A 16944-nucleotide genomic window follows, 5' to 3' on the forward strand; every position below is an offset into this window, starting at 1 on the left:
TTATAATCACTGTCCAGGATTATGGCTAGGCTGCACACTGGCCGCAATGATGTACGCCAAGCATTCCATTTGCTTCAGCATCGAATCCCTGCAGAAATCTCCCGAGATATCTCGCTACCGACTCCAGGCCAGCCAATCACGGGTTTCATTATTTCACTGCAGTGCGACAATCATGGTTCGACTAAAGCACCTAGATATTTTCTGAAGCAAATATATATAGTAACTTTAGGTACGACGACAAGAGAGACTACTTTCCTCAGTTGGAAAAGTATTGGATGTCTTGTGAGCACGTTTACAGTACTCACAAGACAGATCGCGTTTTCACAAACATGTGTTTCGCGCTTAAGATGGCTGGAAGCATGCCTTGAGTGTTCGTGTTAAGTCTGACGGCGACATGTATACATGCGCATACGGCACATTGAGGAGGACCTTGTGTTCGCGGCGCATTACACGCACTATATCTACCTACGTCTTTCGCGTAGACCTTCACTAATCTGTCAGACGTGACGGTGACCTGCGCGACCTCTGTCAATGTCACAGGGCCACGCCTCACTTGGCAGCCCGTAAGAATCTTCGCGCAACTGGCGTTAGGATGGCTCGCAAGAAACAAAAACCTTTTTTTTCCCAGAGCGCACTGCCTTGGCGGCGAGGACTGTACATGTTCCGCCCACGAGAATTAGTCTTTACCGTGACGAGGCGAGACGACGAAAGGTGAAGAGGGCCAGGCTATATCAGCACAGGGCCAATACTACCTGGAATAGGGTGGCCGCCCGCCTTCGAGCATCAACAGCTTGGTCTCCGAAATAAAGTTTATTCACTCACTCACTCGCTCAGATTAGCTATCCATAAGTGACTCACGAGCATAAAATATCACAAATGTTGTCGTTGTACACAAACGTGTTCACTTTAAAACGTCTGGTGGCTGATCAAAGAGACTTGAATGTCTACATACGCTAAAACTCTCAACGAACAAGTCAAATTAAGCAGGAAGTTCTCCCCGCATCGACATCAGATGAGGGGATCCATTGTGTCCCAGAGTATCTTCAGAGCAGCATCCGTCATTTGGCTAGGATACTGGATGTCGAAACTCAGGATCATGTCGCCGCGCGTCCTGGTGTCGTCAGGTCGGCGCAGGCCCTGTCCCCGGATGCGCTTGACAGTGGTAGGCTTGACGATATCTGTTAGCGGCACAGATATCGTGCCGTGAGTGATTGTGGGCACTTCCAACGTTGTCCCGCGCAGAGCCTGTGAATCGGTGAAGAAAAAACAGGGGGCCACGCATTACGCTGAGTATACAGCTGAGAGGTGCGTAAGCAGGCGCTCGAAAACAAGGCGCGCAGCGCGGCATCGCGCCCTCGGCCGACTTTCTATACAGAAATGGCGCCCCTGCAGCCCGTAGCTACTCGTAACTAGAAAAAAAAGAAGCTGTTTCCAACAAAAGGCGAAGCGTCGCCTGCGACAGCAAGTTAGTATACAGCTATACGAAGTAAGGATAGTACTTTTATCGGCCACGGACAAACTTGTAGAAACATATAGGCACACTAACTAAATCAACAAGCACGGTGTCACACGAGCACAAGCAAACATGAACGCACCTCACTCGATGGCCGCGGAAACTCACTGTCAAAACGCTGGGGTGAGGAAGCTCGGCAGCAGCAGCGAGCGAATTGACCTTCGCGCTGCCTCTCGCATCCACGCGAATTAAGCCGCTTAAACACAGCGCACGGCGGACTCCGTCGCCGTCGCAGATGGTTTTCAAGGTACAGCGGTCCGGAGTAGAACGCGCCACATGTACCTCCCCTCCCCCCTGGAGCCTTGCGCGCGACGGAAGACCGCTCACTTCCTCCCTGCTTTTCTCCATTGCGTGGGCGAGACTCAGCTGCGAAAACCGCCCTCACCCTCACACGCCTTCACTCGTACATGCAGCATACGGCGCGCGGCGACGATATTGTCGCCCTTGGACTTGATACGGAACGCCACGGTGACGGCAAAAACGCGCCTGGAGTGTCCATATAATTGTTACCGCAATAAAGAAAACAGCATCCCCTTCCCGATCCCTCCCTCTTTTTTACATCTGTAATCAGTGCCGTTTCCTTGCTTTTTCCATTTCTTTTTTCTCAGAAAAGATGGCGGCAGCCCTAGGTCCTCTGTATAACGAAGCGAGCACACTCACAACGAGAGAAACGTAACACATGCCTCTTTGAAAGTGATCTTTGCGACGTAGCGGACATCCGCTCCATCCCTCTTGAACTGTGGGTGCGGCTTGTCACGTATGACGAACACGACGTCGGCGGGGATGCTGTTGGGAAACCGGTCTCCTTCGCGGTGGAACCTGACCTTGGTGCCTTCCTTCCAGCCGGGCTTCACTTTGACCTCGAACACCTTGGCCTCCGGCTTCGGCGTGTGACAGCCCGGGTCCGTCACCATCCTCGTGATTTTAATTTTCTTGGTGCAACCGTTGTACACTTCCTCGAGTGACACGTACACGTCGTGATAAATCGTCGGCTCTTGGTGTCGTTCGGTTGCTCCCGACATGGCTTCAATCAATCAATCAATCAATCAATCAATCAATCAATCAATCAATCAATCAATCAATCAATCAATCAATCAATCAATCAATCAATCAATCAATCAATCAATCAATCAATCACTTTATGTACGAAGGAACAACCGGAGGTCTACATACTGTCGCAGAGAAAAGATAAATGGTAGAAAACCTAAAACAACTACGACCAAGAGTTGTGGTTAAAAATAGTAGAACGAAAAGCCAAAAAGAAAAGAACACGATCAACAGTTACATAATGAGCTACAATCTAGCAAACGCACAACTGAGAGAAAGAGTACAGACACACACCATAAATAGGTCACACAATGAATAACTGAGCTTAAGCACAAGTCGAGCAGCGCCTATTCGATGGGGTGGCCTACGGAAGGACAGAAACAAAACGGGAGAGTGGTCTGATCTGCTAAAAAAAATGACGCCATTACAGAATTTCACAATACGGCGGAATAGCACCCCGGCCAGGTAACACAACCGAAGCTGGGTTGTCGCGGGGTCAAGACAAATTTATATACATTGTTTTTTTTTTGGGGGGGGGGAACTAAAGACACTACTAGTGCATTATCACAACAAATGGGGACCCAGCTGGGGGACTGTAAAGGCGCAACAAGTGCCTGATAGGCCAAGCCACCCGATGCAGAAACAGGCATCGTACAGCAAAAATATTTAGGACGCCATGACGCTTGCTAGCATTCTTCTACGGTGTTTGAAAGGTTTGGACCTTCTATATAAGGCACCGACGCTAAGGGTGCATTCTCTCACCCAAACCAGCTGCGAGGCGGGTTCGTCACCAAATATTATATGTATTTTGAGACCCACGTGCTGTCGCTCGAGACCTCTGAAGGTTTACATGCTGTGTAGGAGAGCTTGGGAAGGACAGCACTCTTTTGCCCCCCTCACCTTCTCCTCCCATGGCAATTGCTGGTGAGGAGGAGTGCACTCTCCTAAAACCCCTTAAACTTCGTAAAGCAGCGACCCTCTCCTCCTCCGCCTACACTCCTCGTTTCTCCTCTCTTTCATGCTCCCTCCTCGACCGTGGCGCCGCCTACACTGCTCGAGCGTAGCAACGGCGCCAACATGCGCTCCTCGCTACTCCGTAGATGCTTTTCGAGCGAAAATGGCGTTGAAGCACGGCGCGAGGGCCCACATGATGTTATTAGGCCAATTGCAACGCGGCGTCGGCCTTGGCCAGAGCGCGCGAGGAGGAGGCGGCATTCTTCAAAGCGTGGCGCTACGTTACGAAGCTTAAGGGGCTTTACACTCGCCTTCCACGCCGGCGTTCGCGATGCTGAAGAGCACACGCGTGGGGAATCTACTCATGTGTATAGCCTATTGAGGGACTTTAGTATAGCCAAGAGCGGATCCAGTTTTTATTTTCTTTTCTTTAAAGGGGGGTCCGACTAAGCGGTGATTGATGATGATGATTTTTTTGCACGTTGGCGGGTTCTATTCAATAAATCCTTAAACATTTCTTGTCTCAGAGCAAAATCACTGCTGGGAAGGAGAACTTCGCGAGTTTGTCACGCGCCGTATGCTGGAGCTGCGCACAGAGATCTTAAGGGGGATGGGAGGGCAGGACATCCGGACATCCCCCTCTGGATCTCGGCATGTGTATACCATTGCCGGTGCCGAGGATCAGTAGTCTTTACTCATCGTCTCCTGCAAAGATAACAGGAACAAGCTGAGCAAGGTGAACAAGCTGAGCAAGGTGAACAAGCTGCCACAGGATGAACAGATGTGTTCCGGAGGCCAGGGTTGCACAAAGCTAATCCCATAGTTAGAAGCGACATTCTTTGTAGATTAATTTTGAAGGTATTAATGCATTCGCATCATCCGCGATGAGTCGAATAAACTGAAAGTGGTATGACTATGCCCATGTACGCAGCGTTAAGGGCAACTCTGGTGATTTGTCGATGTCCACTGATCTTAGTAAAATTTTGAATATAGTTCTCTTTTGCACTTTGATTATATGTGCCAAACTATACGAGTGCAAGTCATTTAGTTTTCCTGACATGAATTTTAAAGATTGGTTGCGTTCCCGACTCATGGCTTTCTACTGGCCACCCGCCGTGGTTGCTCAGTGGCTATGGTGTTAGGCTGCTGAGCACGAGGTCGCGGGATCGAATCCCGGCCACGGCGGCCGCATTTCGATGGGGTCGAAATGCGAAAACACCCGTGTACTTAGATTTAGGCGCACGTTAAAGAACCCCAGGTGGTCCAAATTTCTGGAGTCCTCCACTACGGCGTGCCTCATAATCGGAAAGTGGTTTTGGCACGTAGAACCCAATAATTTAATTTTTCTTCTGGCCACCTTGTGTGTAAAAGCTCCTTGTGTTGTCAGGAGACATAATCAGATTCGCTTCTTCGGCGTTAGCGCCACGTGTACTGCGTGTTTAGCACGCGTTCTGCGTGTTTAAGGTGATGATGATGATAGCAACTTTATTGTACCGCCGGATAAGGAGACCCCTACTCCCCGTCCCCGGCACACAGGCCTTGGGGACGGGGGCCGGAACCTCCGCGATTAGAAGCAAGCAAAGTGGTCTTGACTCTTCGCGGCTTCTTCCACCAGGCGGATGGCGTGTTGCTGTGGAGTAGGGTCCTCGCTCCGCAGCAGGGCTTCCCAGGCCTCTCTACAATTTATATTTGCTTTAGCCCCAGGTGAGCTAGCGCATTCCCAGATTATGTGATCGAGGGTCCCTCTCGCCCCACAGTGTTTGCACTCATCGTTTTCTCTATCATGCATAACATGGTATGCCCAGACCGGGTTTGTAGGATCTGACGTCATCGACTCATCGTAACCTCACACGGATCATCTACCCGTTTCGGTTTCGGTATCTCGTTTATTGGTTATTTGACATTATTGAAGAATTTCTAAGCAAATCGAACCATCCTACCGGTGACAGGACTGTCAATGCTATTTGAAAATGACAATATCATAATACAGTTAAAAAAACGCCGGAGTTGCCCTTTAAATGGACACTGAAGAGAGAGAGAAACAGATTTCCTCTGCTTTTGTAATTTAGTCTTCTACAGCACAAAAAAACACCACTCCAACCGTGATAAATGTTTGGTAAGCCACAAAAAGCGCAATAACAAAACACGTGTGGCTACGTCTCCTTGAGGTTGTTCCCACACCAGCCCGCTGTGACGTCATGGAGTTTGACTGGAGCAAGTCGCTTGCGTAACTGGCCGCGCCAAATGGCAAGTCGGGTGCGGCAGTCGCCCCGCTGGACGACGGCCGAGTTGCACTCGTAACGGCCGCCACCATTAGAAGCCGCAACACTTTCGGAAACGACTGAAGAAGTTGCGATAGCGCTCGCTTGCGTGGGAACGGAAGCCATTTTCATCATTAGCGATAGCAAAACGGCTATCTGGATTTTTGGAAGGGGTAGGACCTCGCCGGAAGCGACAAGCGATTTGGCCAGTAGGCGGCTAAACAGAAACAATTAGCCAAGTTTGGCCCCCCGCACACACGCCCGTGGCTGGCAACGAGGCGGCCCACGAGTTAGCCCGAGCTCTCTACTTCCGAGCAGCTGTGCATGGAGCCGCCCGACTGCCGGAACATGGACGAGCGTCTGCAAAATTATACGGAGGTTGTCGTCAGCACGCCCACTGCGCGCTGACGTGCGTCCTGCAGGACCTTTACTAAAGTTTGTCCAATCCATTCCAATTGTCGAAAATTGTCGGTTACGCAGGGAAGTGGCGCCACCACCGGATAAGAGTCTAAACAATGGGGAGGCAGTCGCATGGCGGCGCCTGCCAAGTTGGGAACTTCATAAACCCTGTCTGGGCTTATCATGTTCAGATAGGTGATAGGCAAAACGATAAGTGCAAGCACTGTGGGGAGAGAGGGACCCTCGACCTCCTAATCTGGAAATGCGCTAGCTCCCCAGGGGCTCAAGCAAATATAAATTGTAGAGAGGCCGGGCAAGCCCTGCTGTGGTCCGAGGACCCGTATACCCCACAGCAACAAGCCATCCGCCTGGGCGGAAGACGCGGCAAAGAGTCAATAGCTCTTGCTTCTGATCGCGGAGGTCCCGGCCCCCGTCCCCTAGGCCTGTGTGCCGGGGACTGGGAGCCGGGGCCTCCTTATATGTCGGAACAGTAAAGTTGTTATTATCATCATCTGCGTCTTCTAGGGCCTGGTTAATTATTTATCGCAAAGATCCGCTACATTGTGTTCTAAAGGAGCCAAAGCTTGAACAAGGTAAGTTTCGGAAACTTTTACCGAGCAAACGCGGCCTAAATACGAAAGAAGAAACTATAAAATCCGTGACGTCACAGTGACGTGCGGGCGTTGGGGATACGGCGCGAAATTCAAAAACGGAAACAATGGCCTTCGTTTTCTTTTGTAATAATCAACCTACAACTTCAAAATCAAACGACAACAGGGTCTTCGAAGAACGCTTTATCCGTTGAAACTGATTTAGTGACCCCTTGATGATGACACGCGTTTATCGTTCGCCGCGGTGACCGCTTTTCCTCGGCTAATAAATGCTAGACGTTATCGTTCGGCGCAGCGCGCGCCTGCATGCGTCGGAAGTTTGCCGAGTGTTATCGATGATTCTACCCATTGTCTGTTTTCACCGAACCTCGTGTGACCTCACTGTATGCGCGACGCGAATTGTGTAGTAATTTCTAGAAGGCACGCGGGTACTGCATGCAGCGATTACGCTGGAACGTTCGACGAGTCATGTATAAAAGCCGAAGCGCTCGACCGCACATCAGATTTTGGACGATCGCCCACTGTACTCGCCGCTATCGCTGTGCCTCGAGTGACTTGTCTTTGAGGGCCCCGTGTCGCAAAAAAATTTGGCGTCGGACATCGTCTCGCGAAAAATCATTGCCAACCACAATCACAACAACATTTTCGAAATGTGCGCCATCATAGGCGCCAACCAGGGGGAAGGGGGTGAGATTTGGGGCCCAAGCCCCCTTCGATGTTTCCGAGGGAGGGCCGAACGCCTCCGCCCCCCCCCCCCCACCACCCCAGGTGATGCCGAAGCCTGCACCCCCTCCCCTAATTTGTCATTACAAGAGTTCTGTTACCTGTAAACATCATTTGAGGTTTCTTTTGAGTTGCTTCTATTTTTTCACTTAAAATTTTATTGCGGCTAGAAGCTTACTGCATCATTGTTGGCGTGGACGTACACGGCTTTTAATTAGTACTTCCGCTTTATTTCTGCAAATCCTGGCAATAGGAAGATAAGCGCGGTAGATGCACCAGCGCGGTATTACGTGTCCCATAAAGCTTTCACACCGCCCTGCGTCGATAAGCCCAGCCTGTCATTTGTTTTTCATCGAGGTTTAATATCACGTGACAGTCCCTTTTAGGCAGCATTCTATACTCTCCTAATCGCGGTTGCCTATTCCTCGCTCGGTGCCGTGCACTTGTGCTTCGGATCAAACAAGTAGGGAGCGCATTCAAAAAAGTTCGCGACGTCTTTCGCTCTTTTCACGAACAGGCGTCAAAAAAAAAAATACGCGACTTACTTTCTTCGGAGTCCGGCGCCTGAGCTGTGTACGAAGCTCCCGACTCGTTCCCTCCGCCCAGACACGCGTGCGCATGCGCACACACCGTTTCACAAACGCAAACAATGCGTTGTCTCACGTCAACGAGTTCAGATGCTCTAAACTGGCCGTCGCTGGAACGCACATTCGCGGAGGGAGACGTGCAGAACAAACGTATCAGTGCGCCGTTGTTATCACTCGGAGTCGCGTATACCTCGCGCGGCGCAATTCCGTACACCGCGTATTCGCGCGCGTTGATCCCCAAGGAAGGGGGGGAGGAGTGGAGGAAGCATTACATAGGCGCCGACTACAGGGGGGCTCCGGCGCCCGAGCCCCCTCCGGAGTTTTCCAGGCGAGGCTGAGCCCCCAGTCCTAGCCTACGCACGGATGTTCTATGGCATTTATGGCCTCAAACCATCATGCTAGCGTGTGGGACGTGGCCGCCCAGGTACCAATTTCCGAGGCATCAGTTTGGAGGATTCTAAATGACGGCCCTTTCACCCGTACCACCTTAACCAGCACCAGTGCTTGGAAGACAGGGACCCGTAGAATCGTCTACATTTCTCGAATCGGGTCCTCACAAAAGCTGATGAGCCACCGGACTTTTCGAGCAACATCGTGTGCACAGATGAAGCCAATTTTCGCAGAAACTCCTAGGTAAATTTGCATAATACACACTATTGGTGGCACCAGTACCAGTGGTCGCTCAATGCGTTGTTCACCCGCCGTGGTTGCTCAGTGGCTGTGGTGTTAGGCTGCTGAGCACGAGGTGCGGGTTCGAATCCTGGCCATGGCGGCCGCATTTCGATGGGGGCGAAATGCGAAAACACCCGTGTACTTAGATTTAGGTGCACGTTAAAGAACCCCAGGTGGTCAAAATTTCCGGAGTCCCCCACTACGGCGTGCCTCATAATCAGAAAGTGGTTTTGGCACGTAAAACCCCATATATTATTATTATTATTAATGCGTTGTTCGTAACTTAGGCCGATGCTATATAATCGGTCCCATCTTCTTCGATGGCGCACTGAAGACTGGACAGCTTTACGTGGACGAAGTCCTTGGAGGAGTGGTGGATGAGTTTCTCAGCGAACTCCCGCTATAACATCTTCCACTTTTGTGGTATCAGCAAGATGGGGCACCAGCACACAGCGGCAGCCGAACACGAAACTGGCTGCGGATGCGACTTTCATGCGCAGTAGATTGGAAGTCACGGGCCTGTAAATTGGCCGGCTAGGTCACCTGACCTCTCTCCACTCGATTTCTTTCTTTGAGGTTATGTGAAAGATCGTGATTACATGATCGAGATGGACGTCAGATTAGTTAAAGGCAAGGATAACGGATGTCTGCGGTAGAATTCCAGCATCGGTAATCAAGAAAGCCACTGAAGATGTGATCAAGCGGACTCAGTACTGCGTAGCTGCAAAAGGAGACCTATTAGAACGCATCCTCTATAGGCAGCAGCTGCTGTTCAACGGAGCTTACGAATTCATAGATAATACGCACTGAAATCTGTGTACTTTTTTTTTTATTGCAGACAGTTTTGCTCACTTAGAAGTGGTATGTTTACTTGAACGCATCGGTTTTGCCTTTTCTCTACCGTTGGTCGCTTCCCGGTCTGTTTATTTTGCTTTCATTTTCTGACACGAACCTGTTTTTGCAGCACGTATACGCTTTCGTGAAAAATAAAACGGTCGCTTTAATTTGGCTTTGGTCCGAAGCGAGTTTCTGGCGCGAAATATAGCTTCGCGCGCACTCTTTCGATGCGGTGCGAGCAAAGCCGGGATTTTGAAACATTCTGTGCCTATAGTATACTTTGTTTTTCGCATTTCGTACGCGGTCAGAGCGGCGTTTCGGTCGCGTTATCAAGGGGCTTTTGTTATCAGTGTGATCAGTCGGCCTTGAGAGACGGATAATAAGTGTGACGAAAACATGAGAGGAAGGAATAGCTGCGAAGCCGCGGAACCTGCGGTTGGTGCTCGTTCCGTACCATTATCAAGGTGATGCGCTGTCTCTTCGGGTTGGCGACAGGCAGTGCAGTTGCTTTCAAACAGCTTATTTGAGGACGCTGCTTTAATTATGATGCGGGTGGGAGTGCACTCACGAGGTATTTTTCATATTTCGCGAGGTTTCTTTGCCAGTCGAAAAAAATCCTACGCAATTATTTCGTCGCTGAAAACACCGCAGTTGGATGTCATTTTCGGGTGCCTACACATGCCTCGTTGAGACTTTGATAGTTACAACAGTACTTGTCGAGTTAGAAAATTAATTTCAATCACCGAATTAAATCTAAGTAGCGAAATAATTACTGGCGGCTATCCACTGTACTGGAAACTATATGCACTAGGTTTTCTTCCAATAACGCAACTGCTCTTTTTTTAAATCTTGGTGCAAGATAGTTGGGGAACAGTGTATAATTCACTCAGTAACCGAAATGAGGCCAAGCAAGATTCACTCGAAATCAGAATCAAAAGCACTCATGCCGCAGCAGCGCTTATACCCGGACTCACAGAAAACGAAAGAGAGAGTGAGAGATAGAGGATGCAGTTTCGCCGGAAAGGCGAAGCAGTATTAGTGATAGCCAAGTATAAGATAATTACACGAAGGAAGATTTCACCACCGAGAAGGTCTTGTATACACTGATATAACGCCGTCACTTCAGCGATCAATTCTTCGAGGTCACCCGAAGTTTCTTGAAGTGCAAGGAAAAAAAAAAAATATATATATATATATATATATAAGTGGGGTTCAGAAAGCTGGTCGGGACGTAGCAGGACTTCGGCACGCAATCTACGCAGACGAAATAACACTCTGGACCGCAACAGGGACCCTCGCTGAAAAAGAAGAACGGCTGCAAACTGCAGCGAATCTCGTCCAACAATACGTCAGCCGACGGGGACTACAATGCTCCCCCGAGAAAGCTGAGCTCCTACGAGTCTGGCGAGGCCGGCGTAACCACACAGTCCCCACAGACCCAACAAGAAAACTCGTGGTACGCCTCAACGGGGGCCTCATACCAGAGAAGCCATTTCTCTGGGTGCTGGGCATGTAATGTGGCTGCAGTCCAACCAGCGGGCCACACACACCCTTACACTCCTCAAAACCGGTGTCAAGGCGACATCACGCATGATCTCCCGCCTAACATCCAAGAACAGAGCCATGAAGGAAAGGGACACCCTCCAACTGATCAGAAGCCTGGTGGTGAGCAGAATCACATACAGCCTGCCCTACTACCATCTCACACAGTCCGAGTCGAAGCAAGCCGACACACTATTGAGGATGGCTTTGAAGATCGCTCTCCGCCTGCTGATGAGTACCTCGACTGAAAAATTATTGGCGCTAGGGTTGCACAACACCCTCAGCGAACTGACAGAAGCCGTTTACGTCTCGCAACAACCGAGACTTGCGCGGACTCGCACGGGCCGGCAGGTCCTACAAACCTTGGGGTTCCAAGCTGGGGTTACTCAATAAATGTAAGCGTCCATGTTTTTCTATGCTAACTCCTTGTTTGTTCAGTGTTTGCTCATATTGTACTTTTTTGATGACCATATGCCCACTCCTGTAATAATGCCTATCGGGATTGGCAGTATTGTGAAATAAAAATAACAACACGAACCCAAGAAACCTGCTCAATACCTCGTCACGTCCAGGACAGGTATCACGTTGTCCCGATACCACGCAACATGCACCCTAACCTACACTCTGGCAGGAGGAGAGCAAGGGCCCAGTACATGGAGAAAGCATTCGGGTTCAATACCACGGCCCGTTTTACGGACGCCGCCATGTATGGGACGAACAACAAGGGTGCAGTGGCAATGGTATGCGACCGCCGAGACTACGTTACCTCCGCTGCATCAACCCGCCCCTGCACGATCACGGAAGCCGAACAGCTGGCCATCGCGTTAGCCATCCGCGAAGTACAACACGCAAACAAACCACTGACAATCGTCACGGATTCCCAGCAGGCCTGCCGCAACTTACTACAGGGAAGAATTGGAAGACCTGCTGCACAAGTCTTAGCCGAAATACTCAAGGAGGACCCTGAAGGCATCACCACCCAAACCACCATCTGGATACCGGGCCACACTGGCATCACGGGCAACCTGCAGGCCGACACAGCAGCTCGAGGATTCGTGCATAACCGAGCACTCAACACGCCGGCTGCAGAATACCTGGACCCTGTCGACCTCGAGTATTCAGCCATCGTGAACTACCACAGAGGGCGTCGCTTGCGATATCCACTACCCCATCGAAATCTAAAGACAGAGGATGGCGCTGCCTGGCGTGGGCTCCAGACAGGCACTTACGCGAACCTACACATATTACATCGGATACACCCCACAGCCTACAGGGACGAATGCCCGTGGTGCGGGGCCACACCAACCCTACACCACATTACGTGGGAGTGCACGCTGCAAAACATAGAACACCCCGACACGAACACCACGAGGGAGCAATGGGAGGCACTGCTGTCCAGCTCGGCCCTCGACGACCAGCTCAAGCTAATCCAGAGAGCTGATCGATGGCAAGAGCCAGCGGAGCCCTGGAATAGGGGTCCCGACCATTAGCGATTCTCCTTATTCTTCTTTTAATTAAATCTATCTATCTATCTATCTATCTATCTATCTATCTATCTATCTATCTATCTATCTATCTATCTATCTATCTATCTATCTATCTATCTATCTATCTATCTATCTATCTATCTATCTATCTATCTATCTATCTATCTATCTATCTATCTATCTACACAAACGGGGTCACTGGATGTGTTTCTGAATAGACAACTTGCACCCCTAGTAATGTGCAACTGGGCGCGTTTCACTAGGCATTAATTAATTAATAAATTACATCGGATGGTTGGACGGAGCCGTCATTCACGTAAGATATGTTCCAAAAGTTCTCTTCGAAAAGAATTCCGGGATAATCCATGTCTGGATGGATGTGGACGTTGTAATGCGATGGGCATTGAAGAAGTGTAGCGACACTCCACGTATAGCTTCCACCGAAACGCGTCCCGTAGTATGCGGCGTGCATGAAGCCACATACACGCCTTGTTATTGTGCAAGCATAAGTAGATCGATTCAAGTCCGACGCCAATGTGAACATATATTCAGACAAGACTGCCTCAGTAAATACCGAGCGGGTTAGTTCCCGCCCAGCACCGGATATTTTAAAGGATTTTTTTTTTGTTTTTGTCATTGACGAGCCGCACACATACCAAAGGCACATACTCAGCGACCCCCCAGGTTGGGGTGGGATAGGCCCAGCACTGCGGAGTACTCCAACGCCGCAAAACTGAGTAACAAGCCCATAAAACTTTTTTTTTTTAAATTTCGTCGACTCAGGTTAGGTGAACAGGGCAAGGCTGTATCAGCACAGGGCCACGGCTATAGGGTGGCCGCCCACCTTCGGGCATCAACAGCTTGGTCTCCGAAATAAAGTTTATTCACTCGCTCAGATTAGCTTTCCGTAAGTGACACACGCGCATGAAATATCGCAAATGTTGTCGTTGTACACAAATGCATTCGCTTTAAAACGTGTTGTGGCTGATCAAAGAGACTTGAATGTCTACATCCGCTAAAATTCTCAACGGACAAGTCAAATTAAACAGGAAGTTATCTCCGCATCGACGTTTCTCAGATCAGGAGAGCAATTGTGTTCCAGAGTAGCTTCAGAGCAGCGTCCGTCATCTGGCAAGGATACTCGATGTCGAAACTCAGGATCAGGTCACCTCGCGTGCTGGGGTCGTCAGAACGGCGAAGGCCCTGTCCCCGGATGCGGTTGACGGTGGTGGGCGTGACGATATCTGTCAGCGGCACAAATATCGTGCCGTGAGTGATTGTGGGTACTTCCAGCACTGTCCCGCGCAGGGCCTGTGAATCGGTGATGAAAGAAACAAGGGGGCACGCATTACGCAGAGTATACAGCTGAGAGGTGCGTAAGCAGGCGCTCGAAAACAAGGACCGCAGCGCGGCTACGCGCCCTCGGCCCACTTCCTATACAGAAATGGCGCCCTTGCAGGCCGTAGCTACTCGCAACTAGAAAAAAGAAAAAAAAGACTCAATTTCGCACGAAAGGCGAAGCGTCGGCTGCGACAGCAAGTTAGTACACAGCTATATAAAGTATAGGGATAGTACTTTTATCTGCCGCGGACAAACTTCTAAACACATATAGGCATACTAACTAAATCAACAAGCACGGTGTCACGCGCGCACAAGCAAACATGAGCGTACCTCACTCGATGACCGCGGAAACTCACTGTCAAAACGCTGGGGTGAGGAAGCTCGGCAGCAGCAGCGAGCGAATTGACCTTCGCGCTGCCTCTCGCATCCACGCGAACTAAGCCGCGAAAACACAGCGCACGGAGGACTCTGTCGCCGTCGCAGATGGCTTTCAAGGTACAGCGGTCCGAAGTAGAACGCGCCGCATGTACCTCCCCTCCCCCCTGGAGCCTTGCGCGCGACGGAAGACGGCGCACTTCCTGCTTTTCTCCGTTTCGTTGGCGAGACTTAGCCGCGAAAGCCGCCCTCACCCTCACAAGCCTTCACTCGCGCATGCAGCATACGGCGCGCGGCGACGATTTTGTCGCCCTTGGACTTGATACGGAAGGCCACGACGGCGGCAAAAACGCGCCTGAAGTGTCCATATAATTGTCATCGCAATAAAGAAAACAGCGTCCCCTCCGCGATCCCTCCCTCTTTTTTACCATCTGTAATCAGTGCCATTGATGATGATGATGATCTCATGTTATGGCTCATGCCCACATCGGGGGATTCCTTGCTTTTCCCTTTCTTTTTTCTCAGCAAAGGTGGCGGCAGCCTTAGGTGACCTCTGTACAACGAAGCGAGCACACTCACAACGAGAGAAACGTAACACGTGCCTCTTTGAAAGTTATCTTTGCGACGTAGCGGACATCCGCTCCATCCCTCTTGAACTGTGGGTGCGGCTTGTCACGTATGACGAACACGACGTCGGCGGGTATGCTGTTGGGAAGCCGGTCTCCTTCGCGGTGGAACCTGATCTTGGTGCCTTCCTTCCAGCCGGGCTTCACTACGACCTCGAACACCTTGGCTTCCGGCATCGGTGTGTGACAGTCCGGACCCGTCACCATCCTCGTGATCGTAATATACTTGGTGCAACCGTTGTACACTTCCTCGAGTGACACGTGCACGTCGGAATAAATCGTCGGCGCTTGGTGTCGTTCGGTTGCTCCCGACATACCTTCTATCAATCAATCAATCAATCAATCAATCAATCAATCAATCAATCAATCAATCAATCAATCAATCAATCAATCAATCAATCAATCAATCAATCAATCAATCAATCAATCAATCAATTTACGTACGCGCAGGAACAACCGGAGGTCTACATACTGTCGCAGAGAAAAGAAAAATGGTAGAAAAGCTAAAAAAACTACGACCAAGAGTTGTGGGTTAAAAATAGTAGAACGAAAAGCCAAAAAGAAAAGAACGCGATCAACAGCTAAACGCCCAATTTCACTAACCTCAACTGTCTGCAAACTCGCTGAAAAGATGCTGGCCACACGAGTTTCCTGGTGGCTTGAACGCCACGATAAATATCATCCTGCTCAAATTGGATTCCGTTCTTACTTGGGAACTGAAGACGGCCTTTCTATGTTATCAGACGATGTTTTACAGGTTTCTCCACACAGTCATGCTGTGCGCACGGTAGTAGCAACAGACATAACGAAAGCTTATGACAATATCGACCATGAAATCATTATATCTAACCTCATCGACCTGGGACTTCCACCGCGGGTGATAAGATTCATCTACTCATTCCTTCAGAATCGCACATTTGCGATTAGAGTAGATGGAAGGCAAGAAGGATACTTCACATCGAACAGAGGAGTCCCACAAGGTTCGGTTCTGGCTCCTCTTCTCTTCAACGTTGCTTTAATACCTCTGGCCTGGCAACTACATCGGATTCCGGATGTGAGGTTCTTAATCTATGCGGATGACGTCACTTTGTGGTCCGTGCATAAAGATTTAACTAGACAAACTCAACAGCTTCAAGAAGCCCTTGATGTGCTGAACAACTACGCTCGGAAAGCAGGATTGGACATTTCCGCCCAAAAATCAAGCTATGTTGTGGTGGCCAACAAGAAAGGACGCACAAGAATCACGCAGCACCCCTTCACATTTAGACTCGGCGCAGTGACAATCCCTGAGGCTTCTGAGATCCGCATACTGGGTCTCGATATTCACCAATCCGGCAGTGGTGCACACTGGCTCCGTAAAACCAGACAGAGTTCGACAAAAACACTTCACCTTATTCGTCGCATTGCAGCAAAAGCAGCTGGAGCTCGTACTGACGTAGCTCGACGGTTGGTGCGTGCAGTCTTGCAGCCACGAATTTTATATCAAGCACAATTTCAACGGCTGACTTTGGCACAGCTGGCACAGTTGGAGACGATTAATCGCGATGCTATGCGCACAATCACAGCACTGCCCCGCATCACTCCGATACCAACCTTACAGGAACATGCCCAGCTCAACACAATTGCAGAGCTAATTTTGCAACGTGAAAAAGCACGTGAAATAAAAAAGCAACTTATTCCGGCTGTCGCTGCGTTGCATGCTCATTTTCACCGCGACTCTCGGATTGACAATCAGCCCTATCCAATGCCTCCCTGGGAATTCACCAGCATCACAACTAATAAGCCAACGAAGTTACGACGCAGCGATACAACATTTATTATTGACGAACACAACAAAGTCGATGCATCATGCGTTAACACCTGCAAAGTCTATACGGATGCTGCCATTCTCCCAGACGGCGGAAGGACATCATTCCTGAGTACTACGCATAATTTCATCACCGGCCACCACCGCTATTTATCTACGGAA

The 16944-nt window shown here is 49.9% G+C and overlaps 2 protein-coding genes across 3 annotated transcripts; both read right to left on the reverse strand.

Annotated features, from left to right (window-relative positions):
- Positions 1-791: 791 nt before the first annotated feature.
- On the reverse strand, positions 792-8196 carry LOC126518072 (dnaJ homolog subfamily B member 4-like). 2 transcript variants are annotated; one of them, XM_072285601.1, is made up of 4 exons: positions 8054-8196; positions 4178-4219; positions 2197-2537; positions 792-1245 (listed from the first exon to the last, which is right to left on the reverse strand). In XM_072285601.1, the coding sequence occupies exons 3-4, from the start codon at positions 2533-2535 to the stop codon at positions 1009-1011; spliced, it is 576 nt and encodes a 191-aa protein (XP_072141702.1). In that variant the 5' UTR covers positions 2536-2537; positions 4178-4219; positions 8054-8196; the 3' UTR covers positions 792-1008. The 2 variants fall into 2 exon arrangements, with proteins under 2 accessions (XP_072141702.1, XP_054920721.2); XM_055064746.2 differs by lacking the exon at positions 4178-4219.
- A 4716-nt stretch (positions 8197-12912) lies between these two features.
- On the reverse strand, positions 12913-15555 carry LOC129381657 (dnaJ protein homolog 1-like). Its single transcript, XM_072285221.1, has 3 exons — positions 14929-15555; positions 14650-14704; positions 12913-14067 (listed from the first exon to the last, which is right to left on the reverse strand). The coding sequence occupies exons 1-3, from the start codon at positions 15288-15290 to the stop codon at positions 13708-13710; spliced, it is 777 nt and encodes a 258-aa protein (XP_072141322.1). The 5' UTR covers positions 15291-15555; the 3' UTR covers positions 12913-13707.
- Between the last annotated feature and the right edge of the window lie 1389 nt (positions 15556-16944).

The sequence above is a fragment of the Dermacentor andersoni genome, chromosome 11 (genome assembly GCF_023375885.2).
Source record: "Dermacentor andersoni chromosome 11, qqDerAnde1_hic_scaffold, whole genome shotgun sequence".
In the NCBI taxonomy this organism is placed as follows: domain Eukaryota; kingdom Metazoa; phylum Arthropoda; class Arachnida; order Ixodida; family Ixodidae; genus Dermacentor; species Dermacentor andersoni.

Coding starts and splice junctions, on each gene's coding strand:
- LOC126518072 (XM_055064746.2), bottom strand. CDS start 2,535: ATGTCGGGAGCAACCGAACGACACCAAGAGCCGACGATTTATCACGAC. Junction 1,246..2,196: donor CAAAGATCACTTTCAAAGAG/GCATGTGTTACG, acceptor ACCGATTCACAG/GCTCTGCGCGGGACAACGTT.
- LOC129381657 (XM_072285221.1), bottom strand. CDS start 15,290: ATGTCGGGAGCAACCGAACGACACCAAGCGCCGACGATTTATTCCGAC. Junction 14,705..14,928: donor CGTGTTACGTTTCTCTCGTT/GTGAGTGTGCTC, acceptor TGGACACTTCAG/GCGCGTTTTTGCCGCCGTCG. Junction 14,068..14,649: donor AGTCCAAGGGCGACAAAATC/GTCGCCGCGCGC, acceptor ATTTCTGTATAG/GAAGTGGGCCGAGGGCGCGT.